This window comes from Rosa chinensis, chromosome 1 (genome assembly GCF_002994745.2).
Source record: "Rosa chinensis cultivar Old Blush chromosome 1, RchiOBHm-V2, whole genome shotgun sequence".
In the NCBI taxonomy this organism is placed as follows: domain Eukaryota; kingdom Viridiplantae; phylum Streptophyta; class Magnoliopsida; order Rosales; family Rosaceae; genus Rosa; species Rosa chinensis.
The window spans coordinates 52505173-52530955 of NC_037088.1; the positions used below are offsets into that span (position 1 = coordinate 52505173).

Genomic DNA, 25783 nt, shown 5'->3' on the forward strand with positions numbered 1-25783 from the left:
GTATTTTTCTAAGGGATGTTTTCTTTATTCTTTTCTTCTCTTTCTTTGCTTCTTGTTTTGTTGGGTTGTATGTTTGTGTGTGTGTGTGCAGGTCTCATAGCTGAGAAAGATTTAGATGAGTCACTTTTTATCAAACCAGTTTTTCTGACGCCCAGATTTCAGTCCACTTTGAACAGCTGTCGTTCACAGCTCCTTTGGAACCAACAGACGTACTATATATGGATCAAAAGCCCCAGGTGTTTATTTTCTAATGGCTTTGGCAGATCCAAATTTCAAGTTTCACAGTGTCTGCAGTTTCCAGTTGAGTACAGAAGGGTCGGAACAGAAAAGCAGAAAACTGGGCATCAGAGCCACATAAAGTGCAAAACATTGGATACTTCCTGGGGTCCAAATAAGACACAACTTATATGGATTTGAAGCCCCGGATGTCTACTTCATTTCTACCAAAGGGTTTCTGAATGTGACCCCTGTAGCTTCCTGTATTCAGGTTTGAATGGACAAAGGTCATTCTGTCAGCATTTTGCCAGTTTTCTGTAATTTTTTGCTAACTTTGCAGGTCTCTAGTTGCTACATCCCTTGGAGTTGGAATGCGTGCCACATATATATGGAAAGCCCTAAATATGAACTTTCATCTCCAAGAGGAACCTTTGGATTCCGGTTCTTACTGGACGAGCTATGAACCTCGGAAGTAAGGCTGCTGCAAGGTTTTAGCTGAAATCAGTTTTTGAAAAGTGATGTTTCCTATTAACTTTGAGCATTATTGGGGTATCTTTGGAGCGCATTTGGCATGTAGCTTACACTAAAAATTCCAAGCTTATAGCCTTGAGGTTGATATCTAAAGATCATTAGCATTGGGAGGTCTACAAGAGGGAGCATTCTCTACTCTTCTTAACTACATTTGTTTTTGTTGTGTTTTCCTCTTTCCTTCTATACTTAACTATATTGTTCAATAATTATATCTAGATCAAACATTGAGGACAATGTTTAGTTTAAGCGTGGGGGGGGGGGGGGGGGGGGGGGAATTTGAACTTTTTGTTATTTTCAATAAATTTTTTTTTTAAAAAAGTCTAGTTATTAGGTTTATTTTCTGTTGAGTCTTTAGGGTTCTTCTTAACACTATGATGAGTCTGAACTTTTCGGAAATTTATTATGGTCACAAAACGATTGCAAGCTTGTGTTAGATTCTTGATTTCAAGTAATTGTTAATGGATTTTTATGATTATTGTGCTTGACTTATGTGCATTGATGGTTTAGGCTAGTGTGATACTTGAGAATTGATTGATGCATGCTAGGACAAGTTAAACTTAATTTTAACCCTTGTGAGCGTTTGATCCTGTATATGTGCTTTTCTTTTCTGAGTGACTTTATTAGATCATCCTATTTTCTTGACGAGGGATTGTTGATTTCACATGTCGTTTCATATTGACTATGCATATTGACCGCAGCTTTTAATGTAACTAGAGAATGCTAGAACTCATCTTTCATGCCTGTCGAGACTTTTTGCCAATATGATGCTTGAACCTCTGAAGGGATATAGGCACTAGGATTTACCACCATAGCCAAATTAACCTGTGTCCCTTTTATGCACACAAGTTGTGCAACCCCCCAGATAAACGCCTGTGAGCCTATATTGACCCTTTTTCTTTCATCATCCACAAACTCCTTAACCATGAGCTTGGTATAGTTGAATCCTCACCCTATCCTAAGGAATTAGTGGAGCAAACTTTAGAGAGATACTTATGTTCGAGGTACTTTTGTAAGCAAGTGTGGGGGTAAGACTTGTCAAAAAATATATATATATATATATATATATATATATGTATGATGGAAAAGAAAAAAATATGAAGAAAAAATAAGTACACGGCAAAAGAGAAAAAAAAAGTGTATAGATTTTAGTCCCCTCTTTGTGAATAAGGAGTTTATTTTGAGTTGAAGGCCTGTTCAAGAAAATTTGGCCTTTGTCCTATTTCACAAGTGTTAGAAGAAAGGTTTAGAATGAAGCAAAAGCCCAAGAAGATGACAGCTGGCCTTGAAAAATAATTGATTGCTTCATGTGTTCGAAGATTGATTATCTTGAGGAGTTTCAAGATTTTGTTATCTCTTATGTTCTTCTAGTGCTCCACTAGGTTCTTTAGGATCTTTGTTATTCCCTATCCTTTCTTTCTTTTAACCTTAACCCTTGACCCCATTACAACCCTGAATAAAAGACCTATTTGATCATTAAGGACGGTAGTTGGTCTGTGGAGATTTGTGCATGGAGATGAGCCTATGGCTTGGGTTCATTTGGTCTTATGCTAGTATCGTTCGTGAAATCTACGTGAAAAACAATATATTCAGAAAGAGCCTTCTTTGTCATGTTATCTACGTGAGCTTTTTGTTGTCATTATATTATCAGTTCTCTCACGTAGCAATACTTAGGATTGTGTGTTGGTAAATATATGGTCTAATTGCTATATTAAAAGGAAAAACAAGAAATCATTTATGCAAATCAAATAAAAGGCAGAAAGCATAATTCAAATCAAAGTAAACCAATAAAAGTTAGAAAAATCATTAAATAATTTAGTCGAGTCTAGAACTTGGTTCTATGTCCTTAAGACGAAATTGCCTCATCATCGGTGCTTAAGGGTTTCAATGGCAAACGTCTCACAGGATACAACGACCTTCTTCTTGTGGTAATAGCACTTCAAACCTCAAGATCGAACAGCGAACTTAGATTGTGTATGAACTCTCTCTTGAAAAGACTCAATTGGTTTTGAAGACATTAGGAAATACTCATATGTAAAAGAAGAGGAGGAAAATCAATTCAAGAAGTTATTTTCAGAATATGGTGTAGCAAGTGTTTTATAGATGTAAGATGACTTTTGGAGGAGAGATGACTTTTCACCAAAAGTTATCTTTTGTGATCAGCCATGACTTCTCATTGCATAGTCATTTACATTTATTCAACTTCACACATTTTCACTATATTATTCATCCACAAATTATGGAAAATAAAATATTTAATATTGTTTTAGGGAATCAGAAATTAAGAGATAATCGTTGTGTATTCTCATTGATAATAGGATCCTCTTTATATAGAGGATTACAATGCATAGAATCTCAATCATATAAGGAAAGTAATTTTACATTGATTAGGATTCTGGATCCTTCTAATTAAATCCTATTACCACTAGGTCAAGTAACCTAGAGTTTGGGCTAAACACAAATTAGGTTTTCCTTGAACACTCCCCCTTGTGTTGCCCAAATGCGGTGCTTCTCTCGTTGCCTCGTTTAAAACCTTTCCGAGTAACAAAAACCCAGTGGGACAAAAATAACCTCGGTCGAAGGAGAAAAAGAGCACAACACACCCTTCACGTTTCGAGGTGAACATGTAGACATCTCCCCCTGATGTCTGCGCCTCCCCCTGATGACTACGATCATGGGAGTTCAGATAATTTCCGCAAGTCAATTCTTGCCACATGTTTTTCGAACGTGGATTTGGGCAATGACTTAGTAAACAAGTCTGCCTCACTATCCTCAAATTGAATCTAGTTCACTTTGATCTTTGAGGAGATTCTGTTGTTGCTGATTATACTTGGTGTTGTCGCTTTTGATGTAGCCTTGCCTCATTTGTTCAAAACAAGCAACATTATCTTAAACGCTCGTAAGCTCATCTGTGGTAGACTTCAAACCACAATTGTTCGAACATGCGTAATTATGGATCCAATCCATATACATTCACGAACCACTTCGTGAAAAGCAATGATCTCTGCATTGTTCGAAGATATAGCGACTAGGGTCTATTCTGTAGACCTCTAAGATGTCACAGTCTTTTCCCATGGTGAATACTTAATCAGTTTGGGAGCGACCATTGTGTGGGTCAGAGAGATACCCAACATCAGCAAAACCTTCCAAAACACATGTCGTTTTGGGATGGGGATAATGGATGCAGGCCATTGTTGGCGGCGTTCCTGGTGTGTGATGGGTTCGAATCCATCATCTCTTTGTAGGGATAGAACAAGCCCATATCACTCATACATCTCAAGTATCGAAAGATATCTTTTACACCAATCCAATGGCATCGCGTTGGCGCAGAGCTATATCTAGCTAACAAGTTCACAACATATGAGATGTCCGGTCTTGTGCATTGGGATAAGTACAATAATGCGCCTATTATACTAAGTAAAGCACTTCTGCCTCTAGCACATCTTCGCCATCATCCTTTCGACGAATAGGATCCTTTTCAAGATCAAGACTACGGACGATCATGGGGGTGCTTGAAGGCTTGACCTTGTCAAAATGCCTAAGCATCTATCGACACGATGCTCAAGTTCTAAACTGAGACATAATCGTGTTCTCCCAAAATCCTTCATCTCAAACTCGGATTTCAAGTGTTCAGCAGTTTCCCTTAACTCTTTAAAGGCTTCTAATGAAGATCATGTCCAACATGAACCGCGATAGAATCCGAAACTTGTTATAGAAACGCGTGGGCATATCCCTTCCCAATCAAGTAGTCACTTTAGTGAGCGTTTCAACCTTATTGTAAACGCAATCCATGGTCTAGAGCCACTTGACTTGGGTAAATGAAGTTCACCATGAACCTTCATGTATATTTGATATCTAGATCCCTATAGAGATACGTAGTGGCCACATTTGTAAGCTGCATGTTCAGTTATTTGGAAACTACCAAACTGACAAGGTAGTGGAGTGCAATGACATCCATTACGAGAGAATATGTCTCATCGTAGTCGATTCCAGGGCGTTTTGTGAGAAGCCTTGCGCCATAAGGCGAGATTACCATCTCTTTTTCTCACTACTATTTCTAACGAAGACCCATTAGTCAACAGGTTTTATATTAGGAGGTGTTGGCATCTCTAGCTTGAAAACCTTCCTCTTCGTTAGAGAATCCATCTTAACCCGGATTGCATCTTTCCATTTAGGCCAAAACTCTCTACGTTGGCATTCATTCATCAACGGAGCGTGGTTCGATATCATTGGACTCAACAAACTCATGCGCAATAAAATACGCAGCTACATCATCAATTATGATGGAGTTTCTATCCCACGTCTCATGTACACTAGTGTAAGTTTCATAGAGCTCTATATTCTCAGGAATAGGTTTTGACGTTGAGGCGTCCCCCAACTATAACCATAACCCGGAAGATTCTCATGAGACAGATTTTGAGTCTTGATGATCAAAGGATTGGAATGTGCCAAAGTATCCTTCGAACCCACGGGCCTCTCCACGCATCCTAGCTGGGGCCATGGCCTGTAATGCCAGAGTGCCACTCTCTTTGGCATTGGCGCCATGCCTACCTCCGTGTAGGGTGGTGGTACGTCCTCTCGTAGGGACGTCCTTCCTTGCAGGCATGTTTGCAGCATATTTGTGTGATCTCGTCACTTTAATAGGGATCAAGATGAGACATAGTGGGGACAGACTACGACAATTCCTGTCGTTCCTGTTGAACATTCGTGTTCTTATCTCCCCCTAAAGACGGGAAGACTGTCTCATCAAAGTGACATCCGCAAATCTAGCGGTAAGGAGATCGCCTAGCAAGGGCATTTAAGTGGCGGACGATTGTTGGAAGCTCAAATCCAACGTAGTTGCCCATTCGTCTGTAAGGACCCATTATAGAGCGCTGTGGCGGCGCAATTGGCACATAAATGGCACACTCAAATATGCGTAAGTACGATATTTGTACCCAGTCACTAGCTGGATTGCAGAGGTAGATTGAGTGGCAGTGGGTCGTAGACGAATTAGCATAGTTGCATGTGATATTGCATCACCCCAAGCGGATATAAAGAGGTTGGTGCGCATTACCAATGTCCGGACTACCATCGTCTTCGTTTCCGCGAGACCATTTGGGTGTGCTCATGGGAATATGATGTCCAACATCAGTCCCAAATGCAATAACCATCAAAAGTCTTCGATGTAAACTCACTAGCATAGTCAAATCCAATTGACTGAATATGATGATTTGGGGAGTGAGCCCATTGTCATATGATATGTGCTAGGAGTGTAGCATAAGCAGCATTTATAGGTGGACAATAGCACAACACGTGACCAGTATGTTTGCGTGTCAACCAGCATCATAAAATATTTAAGCGTCTGCAAATTGGTTGAATTAATCCACAAAATCACTACGGATTCTTTGTAAGAATAGAATGAGTATTGTCATATCCTTTGCATAGGTCGGTCTCAGTCCTAATTTCCCTAAGGAACGGGCTTAGTAAAACGAGCGAGAGGCTGTAGAAGCAACCAATGAGAATTTTGGTTAGGCCTGAGCATCTGAAACGCTATTTTGAAGCAAGTTGGTGATTGCAGCATCACCTAGGGCGCCATCACCATGATGGAAGCCATCCATGGAGTCATGGATAGGGACTACGCCAGCCCTAGGCTGGTGGTGGACTAAGGCGGTGCCCTAGGCAGCAGGGTCAGTCACACTTAGTCTAAGAATCAACTTTTGATTCATGCTTCATTTCGCTCGAGAGAAAAGATGTCCGTGTGAAGTCTTTTGTAGACGGATCATCATATCATGACTAGGATGATCTATCATGTCGTGACAAAGCCAATATGTGTCTAAATCCAAGAGATCTTCTCTCATAACTTTATTGGATTTAATAGCTCGAATAGTGACATAAAGTCTACTAGAGAGACGCATAAACTTCTCTAAGATGCGTCTTTGTTCGCAATCATTAAAGGTATTGCAAAGGAACTCATTTCCATTCTCTACAAGCATTTTTGCATGGAATTCGTTGGCTATTCATAGGGTACTATTTGCCCTAAGAGCGTAGAGAGTTTCTGTGACAACTGTAATCAAGGTGCCATTTGGCAAGTGGAACTTGGGCTATTCCATGTCCTTGAATTAATATTGATGGCCTAGCCATCGTAGTCACAAAGTCATATGCTCAGAATCAAAATGGAGTCATAATGAAAAGAACTCGAAATTTTATTCATAAGCCAACGGAGTACATCATTGTTTCTATGATCAAAGAAAATCTAATCCAATAAAAAGTAATATGGCAATCGCCTACAACTCTTGGAAAATAAAAAGACTTAATCAAAATCGCCAGTTTCTGGGTCTTGATCCTTGTAGTCTTCCACCCTTAGGTCTAGATCGCCATCTTGATCTTCTTGTGCCATGTAATTTGCTTCCCTTGCTTCACGATACGTCTTGTATGCGTTAGCAACATTCTGGGGTGCGGTACATGTTTTGGCCCAATGTTCAGTTGATCCACATCGAAAACAAACATCATTATGGTCAGGCTCCCTTGATCGAGGCGCCATTGGGGCGCGATTAGGACGACCAATGCTCTTAGTGGTGTTACCACCGTGGTCGGAGGCTCCGCCTCTCTCTCTCTTCACACATTGACCTCCACGGTTCCATGCACGCCTTTCTCGGCGATTTCCTTACTCTTTAGGGTGAACATATGGACCAGAATGTCCAGAATTGTCCCTACTCTTAGGGTTTCGCTCCTTGCGGCCTCCATTGGGGGCGTGACTATAGTTAGACTCCGGAATAGGCTTAGTTCCCACGGGTCTAGCATTATAGTTCTTCACAAGAATATTGTCGTGCTTTTCAGCTACGTTCATGGCGCCAATGAGCTCATGAAACCTTGTGATGCGTCCTGCATTTACATCAATCCGATAATTCTTTGAAATCATCAGTGCAGAGACGGGGAAGGTAGAGAGAGTCTTCTCGATCAACATCGTATCAGTTATGGCTTGGCCACCAAACTCCATCAGAGACTTGATACGAAGGGCTTCCGAGTTATAATCAAGCACAGACTTGAAATCACAAAAGCGGAGGCTATGCCATCGCACTTCTAAATCAGGAAGCATGGAGTCACGAACGTTGCCAAATCGCTGCTCAAGTTCTACCCATAGCTTTCTTGGGTCTTCCTCATTGAGATATTCATTTTGGAGCGCGTCATTCATGTGCCTTGTCATGAGAATTATGGCTTTAGTTTGTTTTGCTTCAAAAGCAGTAGATTGCTCAATGGAGAGCACGTTCTGACTAAGCTCTTGGATGGTTTCCAGAAGTCCATTAGCCTTAAGATGTTGGCGCACATCTCAGACCCACCTATGGTATCCTGCGCCAGTTGTCTCGAGTGGAACAAAGTTCAACTTGTTCAGGTAACTCATCCTGAAAAACAACACAAGATTAGGGTTAGTTTCGGAGCGAAAAAGGCTACCATGAAAAACTATTAAATTTTTGAGCGTAGTCGCTTCCAAGAAAATCAGATTCCAAGAGGGGTTTTAAATTAGATCGAAACAACGATGTATGTGGTCGATCGTTTTCTTCTCAACAAACTCTAAGTTTGGAGGACTCTACAAGCTCCAAGCTTGGAGTGAGCACGAACCCCCACAGTTCGACTTTTGGTCTCCCCTATAAAGAAGAAAGGGGGGTAGAAGAAGGGATGTTGGAAGTCCCCGAGAAAAGAAGAAGAAATTGAAAAAAAAACTTCAAAAACGGGAACTTTTAGAAAATTTACCTTAAAAGATCGCCGGAAAAGTTACTGTAGCTGCCGGAAAAGTTATTGTAGCTGATCGGAAAAGTCACCTGAAGTTGGCCGGAAAGTGGCAGGAAGTCGACCGGAAAAGTTGCCGGCAGTCGTTGACCGGAGGGTTGACCGGCGTTGACTGTGGTTAACCAGATAGCTGACGTGGCACTGATGCTGACGTGGCTCGCTGACTGGAGGCTAACGTGGCTGCTGACTGACACTGACGTGGATGCTGGCGTGGCAGATGACGCAAGAACAACGTCAGATGGGTTCGGTTGCTGGGCTTCGGGCTGCTAGGCCTCAGGCTGCGGCTTCTGGGCCTTGGGCTCTACTGGGCTGATCTGCTGCCCCCCTTTTTTTTTTTTTTTTTTCTTTCTGCCGATTCTGTTGCAGGTTTTTCTGGTGGCCAGTTCGGGTAGTTTTAGGCCGGTTCCGGTGGAGATTTTTAGGCTCCGGTGATCTGGGGTCTGGTTGCAGCTTCTGGTAGAGTTTAGTAGCAGTAGGCAGGGAGGAAGGCTCTGAACCGGGCAGAGAGGATATAGGTATTTCTGGGGGCCGGTTCGGATATTTTCCAGCCGGTTCTGGGGTCTTCGCCGCCGGTTCTGGGCTCCTGGGGGTGAGAGCTTCAAGGTAGGTGGTGGAGGTTTCTGGGGTTTGAAGGCTATGAATATTAGGCTTCAGGGTTAGTGCTTCGTGCTGATAACGTGTTTTAGGGAATCAGAAATTGAGAGATAATCATTGTGTATTCTCATTGATAATGGGAGCCTCTTTATATAGAGGATTACAATGCATAGAATCTCAATCATACAAGGAAAGTAATTCTACATTGACTAGGATTCTGGATCCTTCTAATTAAATCCTATTACCACTAGGTCAAGTAACCTAGAGTTTGGGCTATACACAAATTAGGTTTTCCTTGAACAAATATTAAATTTTCCAACAATCCCCCACATGGATGAAATAATTAGTTAGAAAGGAAAATTTCAAACACGACCCGCACGGACATATGAGAGAGTTCGGTTGAAATGATATCGCATCGGGATTGGTAGCTTTTGGCTTTGAACCTTCCTTAGTGAAATACCATCGGATTTACTAGCTGATTAGTGAACGTGATGTCTTGAACTATTCAGCCATTTATATAAACCAAGACAATGGTATTCACACAATATCTTTTCATACACATCTAGTTCTACGGTTGTGTCCTTCCGGCCATGGACAACACCCGGTATTCATGAGTGCTTTAGAGAATTCAGCCTTCAAAATTCTCATAGAAACGGCCTCATTTCACACTCATATAGGTGGCTTCCTATGAAAAGTATCTTTCTATACCTCACTTGAAAAATCAAGCTATAGGAACCATTAAAAGCAAAGCTTACCCTAACTCATTATGCATTGTTTCATCATCATAGGACATGGGAAGAGATTTTATCTCCACAATGCTACTCCAAAGTCATCCACCATTTAGTTGTCCCTTTGAACCTAGATCTTGGGATCTCCAATCAACTAGGTTGGGTATCCATGATGGCGACTTTATGTTTTAGGCTTATATATATCCCATTCCTTTCGATGATCAACTTACTCTCTAGTCAAATTCGATTCAAATAATCGGGCCCACTTGTTTGATTATAACTCTATTACAAATCAAATTCAATATATGAACTAAATTTATTAAGAGTAGTTGTTACCAACTCAAATCTTCGATATACTAATCTAGACTTACTAATTACATCAATTAAGACAGAAACATTTAATTAGACACCTCCCACATTTAAAAGGCATTTAAAGGAAAGCCTCTAATCTTTCCATATGTTATGAGATGTCCCATTACAAGATATCATTTAAGTAACTCGGGGCAAAGCATCCCTTAATAAGTTAAGGTCCTTATGAAAGTCTTAGTAATTACTCCACAATTTTCTGATGTATATGATCCTCATCGATCACCATCTAGTTCTCTTTTCTTGTCCTTCTTTTCTCTTCTAAAGAAATAGTGTATTCTTTATCTCTTTAGATTAAAAGGTAGAAACCTTACGTTTTTACCATGGCTTACTATGGCCAAATAACGTATCTGGTTTAATTCATAACTCTATGGTGATTACCATACATCTATATATACTTTCTCTTTACTAGTGGAGATTCCAGCAAGCAGCATTTGATTCATGAATTCTTACTTATTAAAAGCAACGTTCCAATGCTTTTCCAATCATCAACAGAAGCATTATGCTTCAAGTATTCAGTGCATGATGATTAGTAATCCGATACTACTTTTCCAAATTCTGGAAAGGGTCAGCGCACACTGATATCATGAAAAACAAATATTGGTGCAAGCAAATGTAGACATGCATTTTGACATAGATAGTAATCATTCATGCGTACGTTTTGAACATATACTACTACAAAAAATGCATCACACAACGGTGGAAATCTGTTGTGTGATTTGGACCATGTCTGTTGCTATCTCGGTGTTGTGTGATGAGCACACTCCAACAACGGTGTTTCACCGTTGTGTGTATACGATAGACACAACGCATAAATTAAAACCGTTGCACCGATTCTGCGCATGCCAGCCAGATTTTGGATGCGACGCATTCAATTGTTGTTTCGATGGTGATCAGACAACAGAAGTAAGTACACGCTATTGTTGGTTAACTTTTCACACAACAGAAAAATGACACTCAGACAACGGAAGTAATACCATACTGTTGTTGGTTAACTTATCATACAACAGAAAAATATGGCGACTGTTGTTAGTTGTTCCTTCACACAACAGGTATCATAAAGTAACTGTTGTATGTGTGAGGCTCAGTGTTGAATTCTTCACAAGTCATACAACATATTGTTTCTATACCGTTATATGATTTAACATTAGACAACTGATATCTATTCGTTCTGTTGTGTGAGTTTTAATGAGACAACAAAATTTTATAGAGACCGTTGTGTGATTTAACATTAGACAACTAATACTTATTTGTTCTGTTGTGTGAATATTAATGAGACAACAAAATTTTATAGGTATCGTTGTGTGATTAAAATTGATTTGTTGTGTGATTAACAATATATGTGTATTCATACAACGTAATGTAATTGACTGTTGTTTGATTATTTTCGATTCTTTACCTGAAATATTTGCACAAAAATAATGCACAATATAAGATTTAGGCATTAAAATACTCTAATTCAACAATCTAATGTACCAAAAGAAGTAGCATTCATGTATCAATCCATTCCATAAAACCAAAAAAGAAGGCATTCTAGCTAATTACATTGAAAAATAGCAAACTCAGCTACAATATCATTGTTCCAAAAATATGCACATATGCTGGCACTAATGCATTCAAGTGCCTTCTCCCCACTCACTAGCACTAATGCAGCTGCACCATCACTGTCCAAGAGAAAAGCATAACCCATTATGCACTGTTAAACATATGAAACCAATATGAGAAGTACCTAAACATAGACACACACACATAGATAACATTATGATGGAAGCATTGCCAATAGTAATTGAACCCCCACACTACAAAGTAAAAAATAAAACAGATACTCAAATGATAACATAGGGCATTCATGTGACTTGCCTTTGTCCAGCTAAAACCACATAACATCGTGCTCACAAACAATTACCTACTTAGCAGCTTGAGATTCCTCCATCTCCTTTGTCAATGCACTAGGTACCTTAGCAGCATTCCAGTACCTACTTATTGAGATTTGAGGCCATGAACTGTCTAAATGTATTTCTGACTTTCTGATGACTAAAATATAGTTTCTCATTAGAAAGCAGCTGATGATTGCTAGAAGGAGCATAAACAAAAATGCAAGACTAAGCATCAAAATAAGGCTTCCATGCAGCAAGTAGCTCTTGAATATCCTAGAATATATAATATATTAATCAGCAACTTAGTCAGAAGACAAATCAAAACATAAGATATGGCCTCAATAGATGTGAACCACCAAGAAGATCCTACATAAGCCAAAAGAGAATATCATATTGCAAAAAATTGCACAATTTATTGAAATGATAATTGAAAGTGTAGAGATAGAGACATCAAACTGCAACAGAAGGACTACTTGACTATACGAGGGAAAATCTATCCTCAATTTAATATTTCATTTATCAGTGTTTTCATTTAGATAGTGTCACACATACATCAGTGTATTCATAGGCAAAGTGTAAGGCAAGGTGTTTTTGTTCTCAAGAGTTCAAAATATTATGCTATGTATTTAAAGTTTTTTCAAGTGGTCATGGAGGTTTTTAGCGGGTCTATTTGAATTTAAACGTCAGGACAGTATAATTTTAGTACCTGATTCTGGTAAGCCTTAAATTCTGTGGACTGAGCATGCTTTAAGCAAACTGCAAGGCCCCCAATAGTGTGGTTATGGGGACCACTCTGTATCAAGAAGTCAAGCCTTTTATGTCTACATTCAAAATATAAATGTTGCTTGGAGAGAAATAACAGAAGAATTGATCGAACCTGTAAGGCCGAGAAAACAACATTGTTGATGGCAGTTTCTAAATCAACTCCAAGAACTAGATCCTTCTTGAAGAATATCATTCCACCTCTTGGACCCCTTTACAGGCTGAAGAGAAATGTCTGAAATTGTCAGATCATTCGATTGTGGATAACAACAAAAAAAGTATGTGGTTTTCTATTTATGTCAGATTATTTATAAAGCATATCAAGTCTACGAACAAAATGAAACATATGTCTATAAACAAGTCTACTCCCATAAACTTTTCAATCTTGGATTAGTTTAGAGAAATATAAATGCATGAGTTTGAACAAGACCTTGTGGGTTGTTGTTGTCACAATATCACAGTAGTCAAAGGGATTGGCATAGTGATAATTTCGCATTGCAAGACCAATCACACTCGTAAAAAGGAAAAAATAAAGCCAAGAGGACACCTTACCATGATACGATCATGAGGATTGAGAACTGCTATATAAACCTCGAAATTAGCTGGAGAACCAGATAATGGTTGAAGATTGATGCCCCACTTCTTTCCATCTAGGTGAAATGTATCCAGGGCCCTTTTTTGGCTTAGTGTTTCAAGCTCATCAATATGCTCATTTCCACCATACACTACTAGAAATCTGTTCATAGACATCGCATGTTTTAAATCGGTCATACTTGCACACGATGTAAAAAAGTAATCTAACATCGTTTTACGAAAATACCGATTTAAATGTATATCATTAACATCGGTTCTTAAAATGACCGGTGTTAAAAGTTTTGTTTGAAAATTTGAGGGAACCTATTTTTGCAAAAAGCGCTAAGTGTTTTAAGTGAAATGAAGGAGCGGGTACTAAAAGTTAAAACTTTCACACTTCAAAAAAAAATTGTGCCCGACCCCAAAACTGAAACAGAAAACCCTAATCATAGTCTCGCTCGACTCCTTCATTCTGAACTCACCCCAAACTGGAGCTCCTCCCAAACTCGACCTCCATTCTGGACCCTAAGCTCACTGAACTCGCTGCCATTATTACCCTCATCTACGTCCTCTCTCCTTCTCTAGTTTCACAGCTAGCTAACTCACACAAATCGAGCCATGGCTCCTCCCAGTCTTCTCGGTCCTCCCGAGCTCCACAAACCCTCACCCACCACCACCGCTCCGCCGCCACCCGAACCCGAATCCAAACCCCAAGGCCTGGAACTGGAAAGTCCGACAAGGAAGGCTTCCATATGGCGGCGTTTTGGCTCCACAAGCACCACCCCAAAACTCGCTTGCAACCTCGCGTCCTTCTGCGAGTTCGGTTACTTCAAGGACCTGGCGGAGATTGTGTACCGGCTTCTGGAGAGCGAGGACGTGAGGAAGAAACAGAAGGCGGAGTGGCGGGAGAGGAAATGCACCGGAGGCAGGAAGCGACGGGAATCCGAATCCGGGTCGAGCTCCGAGAAGAAGAAAGAGAGGAAAATGGAGAGAGAAGAAGACGATTTAGTGAGCGAGTTTCTCAGAGATCGATTCAGACTCTCCACCATCTCTATCGCCGATGCCGAAGGTACTAAAATCTTCACACTCACTAATTCGACGGCTTTTGATTTCGTTTCTGGTTTTTTTCTTCTCAGTTTTCAATTCTAGTTCTCCAAACAGCGAATAGAAGCGGCATGGAAATATCGGAATCCGTGGTGGCTTGCATTTCTGACTTGGCCTTCAAATTTATTGGTATTTTACTTAAGCTTTGCTGGTTTGCTTTGAAATTGAGAATCGAAAGTAATTTGTTCATTACTCAACAATAGATTTGTTTTGCTCTTAGAAAGTGCTAATTAAAATGCATTTGGTGAAAATATTGCACAAGTCTAAAATTGAGATTTGTTTTGTTCAAGGGGTTACAATATCCATTTTTCCCACTTTGTTGGCTACAAATACATCTTTCCAATGTTTCATAATGAAGATGCAAGTTCTGAGTTGAGTTTTGTTTATCAAGCGCTTCATTCAGTCGATTTCTGTTTCCAGTGGTGGTCCACTTTTTACAGTGTGGTGTACATAGAAGAATACCATAAGCACACATTACTTAGTTTCTTTGGGTTACCGAGAAGAGAAATAGAACACATAAATGACTAAAGGAAAATGACAAATATAATGATAGAAAACAATGTCAAGCCAGTTTTGGTCGGTCTTCTATTTAGTATGTCACTGTTTTCCATTTAAGTCCTTTTCATCTTCTCATAGATCTCTCTCTCTCTCTCTCAAACAAACACAAATACAAATACAAAATAAAGGTAAAAAATAAAAAATACTCCATCAAAAGAGTCATCAGAATAATCTACCTTCTCCAGTTTGATGGTATCTATGTGTCTGACATTTGAGATACAGGGAGAGAAAAAGGGTATCTTTCATCATTGCTACCATCGTTGAAAATAAAATTCTAGTTCTTTTCTTCTTTAGGGAAATGATGTTAATGAGTAAATTGTACTTTGTAGAATGTAATCAAGAAGGAAATTGTACGAGGAAGGGTAGGGTATGCAAGTTCTGAACTCCGACAGTTGTATGCAACTTCAAGTTGTAATAAACAACAGAAACGTGACAAGCTTTACAGGAAATTGAGTAACATTCACATAGATGACAATCAACAGGTACACTTGAGGATTCTTGTTGTTTAACAATCAACAGGTACTATAGATGACAATCATTACTCAACTTCTCCAGGCTTTTCTTGCTTTCTTCACCTTATTTTCTTTTCTGGGTTTCTAATTTTGCTGTCTCTGAATTTGCAGGAAGTGGAAGTGAATCTAATTATCACATACTACTGTATGCCAGGCATGACAGGATATGATTTGCTCAGGAAAATCAAGGTACACATGCTTTGTTTTCTATATCCCTCTCTCTCTCTCTCTCTCTCTCTCTCTCTCTCTCTCTCTCTCTCTCTCTCTCTCTCTCTCTCTCTCTCTCTCTCTCTCTCTCTCTCTCTCTCTCTCTCTCTCTCTCTCTCTCTCCCTCCCTCCCTCCCCTCATTCATCACTATATTCCCTAGCTTTCCCTCAGCCTTTCCCCATTCAGTTTTCCAACTGATCCAAATTGGTAAATGATGTTTCTCTGACCACTGTTTTTTTTTTTTAGAATATCATAAACATATATTGGAATATTTCTACATCATTTATCCACCCAAATAAATCAGTTTCTACATGTTCATTTCTCAGGAATTCATATGTATGTTGTTTCATATTGCAGGAATCTTCTTTACTCAAGAACATACCGGTTGTGATAATGTCATCTGAGAATGTGCCTTCAAGAATAAATAGGTAAACCTTATTGAAAGTTTAACATGGAAATTGAATTCGTCTGTGAGGTGTAATTGATTAAGTGATGCGGTTTGTAACAGGTGTTTGGAACAAGGGGCAGAAGAGTTTTTCTTAATGCCAGTAAGATTGTCAGACTTGAATAGGCTTAGGCCTCATATTATAAAAACCAAGTCTAAGGATCAAAACCAAGAAAAGCCAAGAACTCATGAAGAAGAAGAAGCAAGTCAAAAATTGGAAATGTCATAAAAAAAAAGTCACAAATTGGAAAGCTCGGAGGTTAAGCAGGAACAACAAGAGCTACTACATCATCACTACAGTTACAACAATCACAGCCACCAAATAGTAACAAGCGCAAGACCATGGAAGAGGGGCTCTCACCTGATAGAACTAGACCCAGATACAGTGGCATCACCACTGCTATTTGATTATAATCATCATCAAATGGTTTTTCCTTCTCATTTAAACTCTGTCTTTTTTTGTTTTTTTTTTTTGAATTAAAACTAGTTGAATTTGCATGTTTAAGTCATTCAGAATCCTTGAGGCTTCTCTCAGTGAATGACAACAAGTACTGGCGCTTGTGTGGTCTATTTGTATTTCAATACATATGTGGATTGAGCAAGTTAGGAGCTGTCTTGTGACTTTTGTGTATGACAAATTTAGCATGGCTGATTTTGATATTTAAATCTTCTTTGGGTTCCTTTGATATCTTTTCTGTTGGGGGCTGGAGATATGTCTGATGCAAATGTTGTGAAGTTCAAGAATGATGGGAGACTTATACTGTTAACTATTTCAAATGGACATATTCATGTACTTGATTAATTCCTGGCACGCTTGTAAGTAGTTTTCTCCTTCTCTATTTTTTTTTTTTTTTTTTTGCTTTGGATTTATGGATAATGTAATATTTCTAATATGGTTTTGCCGTCATCGTTGTTTAGTTATCCATGTACAATGTAAAGCTTGTCTCAAGCAATGCTACATTAGAGGCTTCTTTTAGCCTAGATGGGATGTTTGTTATGTCAGGTATGCATGTCTCCTGTTACATATTTCGTTTGGGGGCGGGCACAAAGTATCTTGTTTGTTGTTGTCACTTGTTTGCTATTATGCTCAGTGGGCATAAAGTTCCTAAATATTTATGTCCTGTGATGAAATTCTGGAAAGCATGCTTGTGATTGCTGTTAATGAACTGTATTTTTGTCTGGAGATAAACTATTAAACTACTCTCTGATCTATGCATTTGTTTTTATGCAGCTCAAAGAGAGAAGATAAGTGAAGCTAATCAAGGTATGCTTTGGATCTACATATGTGATTAATCTCGAGGACATATGACTTTGTAGTATAACAATATTTGTGGAATCAGGACATATGACTTTGGTTACAATAAGTCATATTTGTAGTATGATTTTGCATTTTTGAATATCACTCATGGGAATGGTTTGATTAGTATTCAATGGTAAATACTGAGTTTAGTTTTTTATCTATTGAATAGGTAGATTAATCTTTTAGACCGTTTGTTATCACATATGACTTTGTAGTATAACAAAGTGATCTACATATGTGATTAATCTCTCTTGCTATTAAATAGTTTTTCTGAGTTTAGTTGATGTGCATTTGCATTTGCATTTGGTTCTCTTGGGTTTTGTGTAGATTAGCTTGGTAGAAATGCCAGAGCGTAGCAAGAAAAAGTTGATGGCTTTGACCACTAATGTGATGAGAGATGATATTGATAAGGTAAAGTGGTCATGCTTATTCTCACTTGGTATTCCGATGTGAATTATGTGTATTGAGATTCACTGCCTTTTTAGTACCTTTTAAGCTTAGTCATGTCGGTCTTTCTTTTTGTTGAGTTTAGTAAATACCAGAAATCACTGTCATTAGGTTTATGTTGCACTGTGAAACTGACTTTGTCATTCTCTTGCAGGGCCTTGGATTACAATAAGTTATGAAATATTTGGTTGCCAAATATGAAGAGCTAGGGTGTGAAGTGAAATGGATGGGCAAGCCTGATAAGGTGATCTAGTCACATTGGTCTGGTTACCGCTGTTAACTTCACTTCATGTGAACCTTCAGCTTAATACATATTTCTCTTGCACTTGACTACTAAGATGAATTTTGAGCAAGGCTACTTTTTGCTTTGAAACAAAGTTTGGTGTAGAAATTTTGTAGATTGTTGCTCATATGTTTCTAGGCTATCCTTTGTAGGTTTTGGGGTTTTCTTTTGTGACATAGGTTCAATCATGAATTTGGAAAGAAAATTAATGGAAAGCCCCAATTTTTGGATGATTATGAAATGTATTTCTTTTCCTAGCAGCTGCTAGATGCAAACTTAGCTCATCACGCTTGTCAAAATAAAGTGAAGTATATAAAAGCATAACAGAACAGTAATGCCAAGGAAAACGAAGTCACTTGAGAGATTAGAAATCAGTATCAAAATGAAAATCGATGTCTTATGATTATTAATGTATCGAGTTGTGTCCGCATAATCGATGTACTCAAAACCAGTGCACATCGATTTTACAAAACAAAAGTGATGTCTACAATGAAACAACACATCGGTTCTAGAAAAAGCAAGCGATGTACATAAAACCATTGAACATCGTTTTGCTTAAATGAAAACGATGTGCTGTGTTAAATGAAACATCAGTCCTTAAAAAAAAACCGATGACGCCTAAAGATACAGACATCGTTCCTAAAGAAAATAATGTGCCAAGCTACATGTAAAAATGCCCACGAAAAAACAATACTCATGGCAACTGATGTCTACAAGTGTACTGGACATCGCTTTTGGAATAGAAATCGATGTAAATGTTCACGTAGGTATTGTTCGACATATACTTTATTAAGCATAAAATGTGAAAATATGAAGAATTAGACATACCTAACATACAAAAATATGATGATTATAACGATTATACATCGATTTGTTTTTTAGAATCGATGTTAATTGGTTATTGTCTGGGACATCGGTTGAAAACGCGCTTATACTGATGTCTATACTTTTCTCTACACCCACTAAGACATCGGTCGAAAATTAGTTTAACATCGGTCTAGAACCGATGTCTATGAACAAAATTCTAGTAGTGATAGTACCTGAAATGTGTATTTGGCTTGTTCATCAACAGTGAATATTATAACTAAATATATCAATTGCAGTTCATTACTCAGATTAACAAAGAAAAAACATCACACAAGCTGTGTACCTTTTCCCAGGTAATCCTTCCGAATACTTGTTTGTGAGACATAAGCCAACTACCTCCATTGCTGCCCGTGAAGTGAAGTTCTCTAAGGCAATAAGCTCAAGGCTTTTGAACTACAAAACTGCTTCCATTATCTGCATGGAAAATAATAAAATTGAAGAACAGATCATACACAAGTCCTGCTAGCAGCCATAAGGGTTGCTGTTATGACGTGCACACAGTAATGCTCCCCCTGAGGCAGTAGCATTTACCTGCTTATTGGCAAAAATAGAACTGCAACTTTAAACTCTTTCTCCTGCCAAAGGGTCAAGAACAGTAAGTTCAACAACACATAAATTTGCATAGATAAAAAAACAAAATAAAGATGTAAAATCCCAAGTACATGAAAGACAGCAGATCGGGAATGCATGTGATGTTAAATAAAAGCAAAAGCAAAAGCATAAGAACATGAAAAGAGGTCCACTCAACCTTTAAACTTAAAGAATATTCAATTTGGAAAATAACAAGATGCAGTAAAAAATGTGACTTGAGAGAGAGAGAGAGAGTATTCAATCAAGAATGTGGCCAACAACAACTCATATTACAAAGAATTTATTATCACGATTACCCAAAGTCCCAATAGACCTATTTCTATCTCCAACATAATATCCCTCGCATCAAATTCCATTAAGAATGTTGCAGGCAACATCTCATAATACAATGTCGCAGGCTAGATATATATCAGTCAGAGAAACAATGCAAACCACAATAACAAATACAGATTTGTTACCAGCGGGGTTATAATAAAAAAGTTGTTAAAAATCCATGGCCATAACGCATTATAAGGATGTCTCAAAACTAAGTAGTGTTGTGGACACTGCTTATCCACAGGAAATACAAACAAATAATGAAAGAACAGTAAGGATTCAACTTCAACATCATCATTTCCCCACATGGGATTGGCATGTTACCTAAAACTTGATGGAAAACAATGAATTCCCAATGGATAGCAGGGATAATTTACGAAAAAATAATGAAAGAACAGTAAGGTTCCAAGCACGATTACAATGCCCCATTCTTTTCTTACTTCCTCTGGAATTAAAAACTTTATAGATAGATATCTTGCATTACCTTATATAGAGCAAACCGTGATTTATCCTCATTTAGGTATATGTGAGAGAGTCCTGTCACCAGGCCCATGGGTCTTAAGTTATTCTGCTGCAATTACATCATTTCCTAGAGCATCTTTGGCAACTTGACCACCACTTCCAGCACCAGAGCTATAATTGTTCTCCAATTAAGAGTAAAATAAATATGTCAAAGAGCTAATGATTTCTAATTCGCTTCCGTCTAAGCATAATTTCATCCCAAGGACTTATTGTATGCAGAAATTTATAATAGATTGGGGTTGTTCGAGACCTACTTCTTGTACCTCTGCACAAAAGGCAAGTTCTTAGCATCCTCCTCTGTAAAATTAGAACCCAGAAACAAATCAAATCAAAACCCTAGCTTACTGAAAGGGACTCATATTCACAGAATGAGAAAGAGAAATGGAGTGGAGTACCCAGTGAGATAGAGAGAGAACTTGGTGATGAGAATCCCAGTGATGGTGAAGCCGATGAGGAAAGGCCAGTTCCGATTCCACTCGCGCTTGAAGAACACGGGCCAAGCATTGAACTTTCTCATCTTCGATGACTTCTTCTTCTTCCTCTCTTACCAACCATCTCAAAAAGAGGAAGGCTCAGCTAAGAGAATGACTTGAAATTGGGGACAAGGTAAAAAAAGATGGGGGAAGGGGTTTAGTTTGGATGATTATTTGGGTAATGAGAACCTTACCGCAGTTATGGCGCCGAAGGGGTCGAGATTGGCCTTCTGGTTGGTACCGAACAGCAGAGACCTAACCCAGCATTCGTGGACAACGTAGCCACTGGCGGAGGAGGCTAGGTTTTGGGCTACGAAACCGGAAAACCCTAGGGTGACGCGGATCGCCACAAGAGAAAATTGGAATAGGAAGGTGAAGATTTGGTACAATGAGGTCTCAGAGACGAAGAAAGACGACCTAGAAAAGGCTAACAGCAGACAAGGAATGCTATTTTGGTAGCAAAATACGGTGAACTGGAGATGGTAGAGTTGAATTTAAGGTTGGGATTCAAATTGGGGAAGCAATTGGATAAGATGAAGATAAGGGGATTTGGAATTTGAGGGTTTTGGATGAGATGATTAAGAGAAAGCTCTGAGCTTTTGGCTCAGAGGAGAGAGGTTTTGTGTCTTGTGAGAAATGAGAGAGACAAAAGGTTCTGTGAGGATGGAGGTTTCGACACATTCAACAAAGGGCTGGCAACTCTCTTCTTCTAGTTTTTTTTTTTTTTTATTAAGTCTGATATACAACAGATAGATAAAAATATGTTGTATGAATGTATACATACAAAAATTATAGGGAGGGAATTTTTGCCGCCTGACTAGGTCTGGTGGGAGAGATCAAATAAATTTGAGCCAAAATGAAAATTTTGCTGCCTATGTTCCTCGTTCAGACAACAGAATGACTACAATCTGTTGTACAATTTCTGCAGCTTGCACTCTTGCACTAGGTGTGCCTAGTAGAAGACATTCAAGTGAGTTTCCTCAAAATTTGGCACCCAGTTTTCAATCATACAACAGAAATAGCTAAACCGTTGTACCTAGTAGCCTAAATTTTAGTGTTTCAAGAGGCAACCGAGACTCCAGAGTGGAGGGAAATCTGCCGCTAAATTTTTTAAGACTCAGACAACGGACATTGCGTAATTGTGTTGTGCAATGTAGTTCTGAGAAAAAAGTTATCACTTTGTTGACATTCACACAACAGAACATCACTAATACCGTTGTACAATAGAGTTCACTTAAACACACAACAGTCAATTTCTGTTCCGTTATCTGATTGGTGTTGTGTGATTAACTTTTTGTAGTTGTATATATATACATGTGCAAGGAGCGATTTTATGATCTCAGATATTATTTTATATCAACATAATCATGTTTGCATTAGTTAACCGTCAAACTCACATAAACCATAATACCAAAGCACATCCATATAGGTACTTATATATATATATATATATATATACATATATGTATATATATATACATATAATGCAAGTGATTATTAAAGTGCCAAACGATACAATTCTTGTAATGGTAGTTACATATTCATAATAAATGTTCAGTCCTTAATTAAGGTTACACTATATTTGCTATCTTTACAGTACTAGACAAAATTCATATTCATCTTCTTGTTCGATTACTGGTAACAGACCACACAGTAAAATATGATTCTTACAGAGGTCTCTATCCTCAAAACCATGCATAACTCAGAGATATCAAAATAGAATGTTGACATAGATAGTAATGCATGTCCACGTATGTACAGATATTGAAACACAGATATAGCAAATGACCAAACACGATTTCGTCTTAAGATTGTTGGTAAATATATGGTCTAATTGCTATATTAAAAGGAAAAACAAGAAATCATTTATGCAGATCAAATAAAAGGCAGAAAGCATAATTCAAATCAAAGTAAACCAATAAAAATTAGAAAAACCTTTAAATAATTTAGTCGAGTCTAGAACTTGGTTCTATGTCCTTAAGATGAAATTGCCTCATCATTGGTGCTTAAAGATTTCAATGGCAAACGTCTCCCAGGATACAACGACCTTCTTCTTGTGGTAATAGCACTTCAAACCTCAAGATCGAACAGCGAACTTAGATTGTGTATGAACTCTCTCTTGAAAAGACTTAATTAGTTTTCAAGACATTAGGAAATACTCATATGTAAAAGAAGAGGAGGAAAATCAATTCAAGAAGTTATTTTCATAATATGGTGTAGCAAGTGTTTTATAGATGTAAGGTGACTTTTGGAGGAGAGATGACTTTTCACCAAAAGTTTTCTTTTGTGATCAGCCATGACTTCTCATTGCATGGTCATTTACATTTATTCAACTTCACACATTTTCACTATATTATTCATCCACAAATTATGGAAAATAAAATATTTAATATTAAATTTTCCAACATCGTGTGCATTGTGTCAAAAATTCATGAGTGAAAAGAATTGAGAGCATCTTTGTGAGAAATTAAGTGAACACTTGTTTGAACCATGAGGAAGTTGGTTCTCATTTGTTGCATTGGCTTGATTGTCCTTGCATTATACTTTGAGCATGATGGTTATCAAAATAAATTAGCTCTTAAGTGAAGTTGTGAATTATGATATTTGACTGCTTGAATTTTGTTGACCATACTTGTGCGCATTATAAGTTCTCTGAGATATTTGGAAGACATTAGGTCCATGTCCTTTATTATAGTAGTTAGTTTCTTTTGTTTTGCTCGAGGACTAGCAAAAGATAAGTGTGGGGAAATTTGATAAGCTCACAAATGTACATGATTTTGTATTTATTTTTTCATATTTTCTTAGCTAGTTTTTCATCTATTTGATTCATTTACTTCATTTTTATGTTTTGTAGGTGTTATGGAGCAAAGTAGAACAAAGGAAGCTAAATCAGTAAATCTGTCTATGCAGATCAGTCAACTTCGACATGAAACTAAGAGCATCTCAGCATGAACCAGACAATGAACTTTACATGCTTGGAAAGCCTTGGATGTCTAGTTTCTTGGACTTTTAACGGTTTGTTCATATCATTTTTCTACAAGAAGTTATGGCTGATTTAGTACAGCAAGGTCGGGCAATCCGAGAATCTGACACTTTGACGGAAATCCATGATTTGAGGCCTGAATTCCTTTTAGAGGCCCAACAACGAGTATTAATTGAATATCTCTGTTTATTAGAGATATATGATATATTTTTATGGGTGAAAATTATTAGGAATCTTAGAGGAGAAGCTATATGATTCCTAAAAGGAAAAGAAGTGAAAATCTCCCAACCTAAGCAATAAAAGAGGGACGTCGATCAGCTTAGACGTAGGACGGCCACACAAGTGAAAGAAAGAAATGACATCTTCTGCCATCATCTAGCCGTGATCTCACCTCCTTCATTCATCTCTATTTTTCTTTTCAATTCTCTTGATATATGCTTTCAGCAAATTCATGACTATGACTAGCTAAATACTTTTGTAGCTAGGGGCGATTTTAAAGCCCCAAACATGTTCAATTCATATTGATGACAATTCAGTTTTTGGTTTTCTATATTATCAATTGAGTGATTGTTTCACCGTGTCTACAAGATGAATCTTTACTTGTTTGTTTAGGTACGCAACTAAATGAATAGGTTAGGGTTTTAATGCTAGGAGTAAGAGTACTAGATTCTTATATGTCGTGTGTTGATTCCAATTGAGTAGCAAAATGTTTTTTTGAATTACATGTGACTCAAACCCTAGGTTTGACAAGACTACAATGTACTTGTGACCCTAGATTTATCCAAACCCTTTTATTGCTTAATGATTTTGATATGTTAAACTTAGCGAGCTTGTGTCTAGGTTGCATAATCGGAAATAGATTAAGTGGCCGGTGAGCTTGTATTCACTTAACGAGGAACTAGGAAAGGGTAATGGGTTAATTCGAGCTTGTGAAATAACTTCGGGTAAATTCAATTGAGAATTAAGATCCCATAACTGAGCTTTGATATAATTGAGTGTGTTTGGTGGTGGAGAATGAGTCCTTAGCTTTGTCTCTATCAATAGTTTTAAAGTTATAAAATCTATTTCTGCTTTGTTATCTTACTATGTTCAGTTTTACGTGAATTATTTCATATAACAAATCAACTCTGATTGTTCTGAAATTTTATATACGTGTTACTCAATTTGTCTTTAGTGTCCTGTAAAATTTACAGAAAATTCCATCGAGGCTAAGTTAGTTAATTAATTAATTTTCGTTAACTATTCAGTAGCATGGTTTAGAGTAGTTTGTGACATTTGGTTAGCAGTTTAGGAACAATCTTCAGCGGGTAATGACCCTTGCTTGATCACTATATTACCAGTGATGATATTTGAGTGCAAGATTTAAGTTGTGCATCTTTAGACGTACCAGATAAGAGCTTTCATACTCTGCAATAGTTACTAATGAAGGTTTCTATTAAGAGATAGGACTGCACAAGTATATCTATTGAATGCTTGGTGATCAAATCATTAGGTTATAGATATGGACAAACACATCTATATGCAGATTTAATTATGATTGTTTTGCTTGATGGCCAAGAACCATACTAGTATAAATAGGAGCTATCTACCTGATTCATATTCACCGTACAATATGAGCAATAGAACATAAGGTGAAGAGTGAGGGAGATAGAGAGAAGGGATGCAGTAGAATGGAAAGAAAGAAACAAACAGGAAGGAAACTAAAGAGAGAAAGTAAAGGACGTGAGGAATAGGAGATCAGGAGCATGAAAGAAAAAAAGAAAA

General features: G+C 38.0%; 1 protein-coding gene across 1 annotated transcript; it reads right to left on the reverse strand.

Moving 5' to 3' along the window:
- Window positions 1–20813: 20813 nt before the first annotated feature.
- LOC112191555 lies at window positions 20814–21080 on the reverse strand. Its single transcript, XM_024330921.1, has 2 exons — window positions 20979–21080; window positions 20814–20879 (listed from the first exon to the last, which is right to left on the reverse strand). Exons 1-2 carry the CDS (start codon window positions 21078–21080, stop codon window positions 20814–20816), a joined length of 168 nt encoding a protein of 55 aa, XP_024186689.1.
- Window positions 21081–25783: the final 4703 nt, after the last annotated feature.

Coding starts and splice junctions, on each gene's coding strand:
- LOC112191555 (XM_024330921.1), bottom strand. CDS start 21,080: ATGAGAAAGTTCAATGCTTGGCCCGTGTTCTTCAAGCGCGAGTGGAAT. Junction 20,880..20,978: donor CTGGGATTCTCATCACCAAG/TTCTCTCTCTAT, acceptor TTTGATTTGTTT/CTGGGTTCTAATTTTACAGA.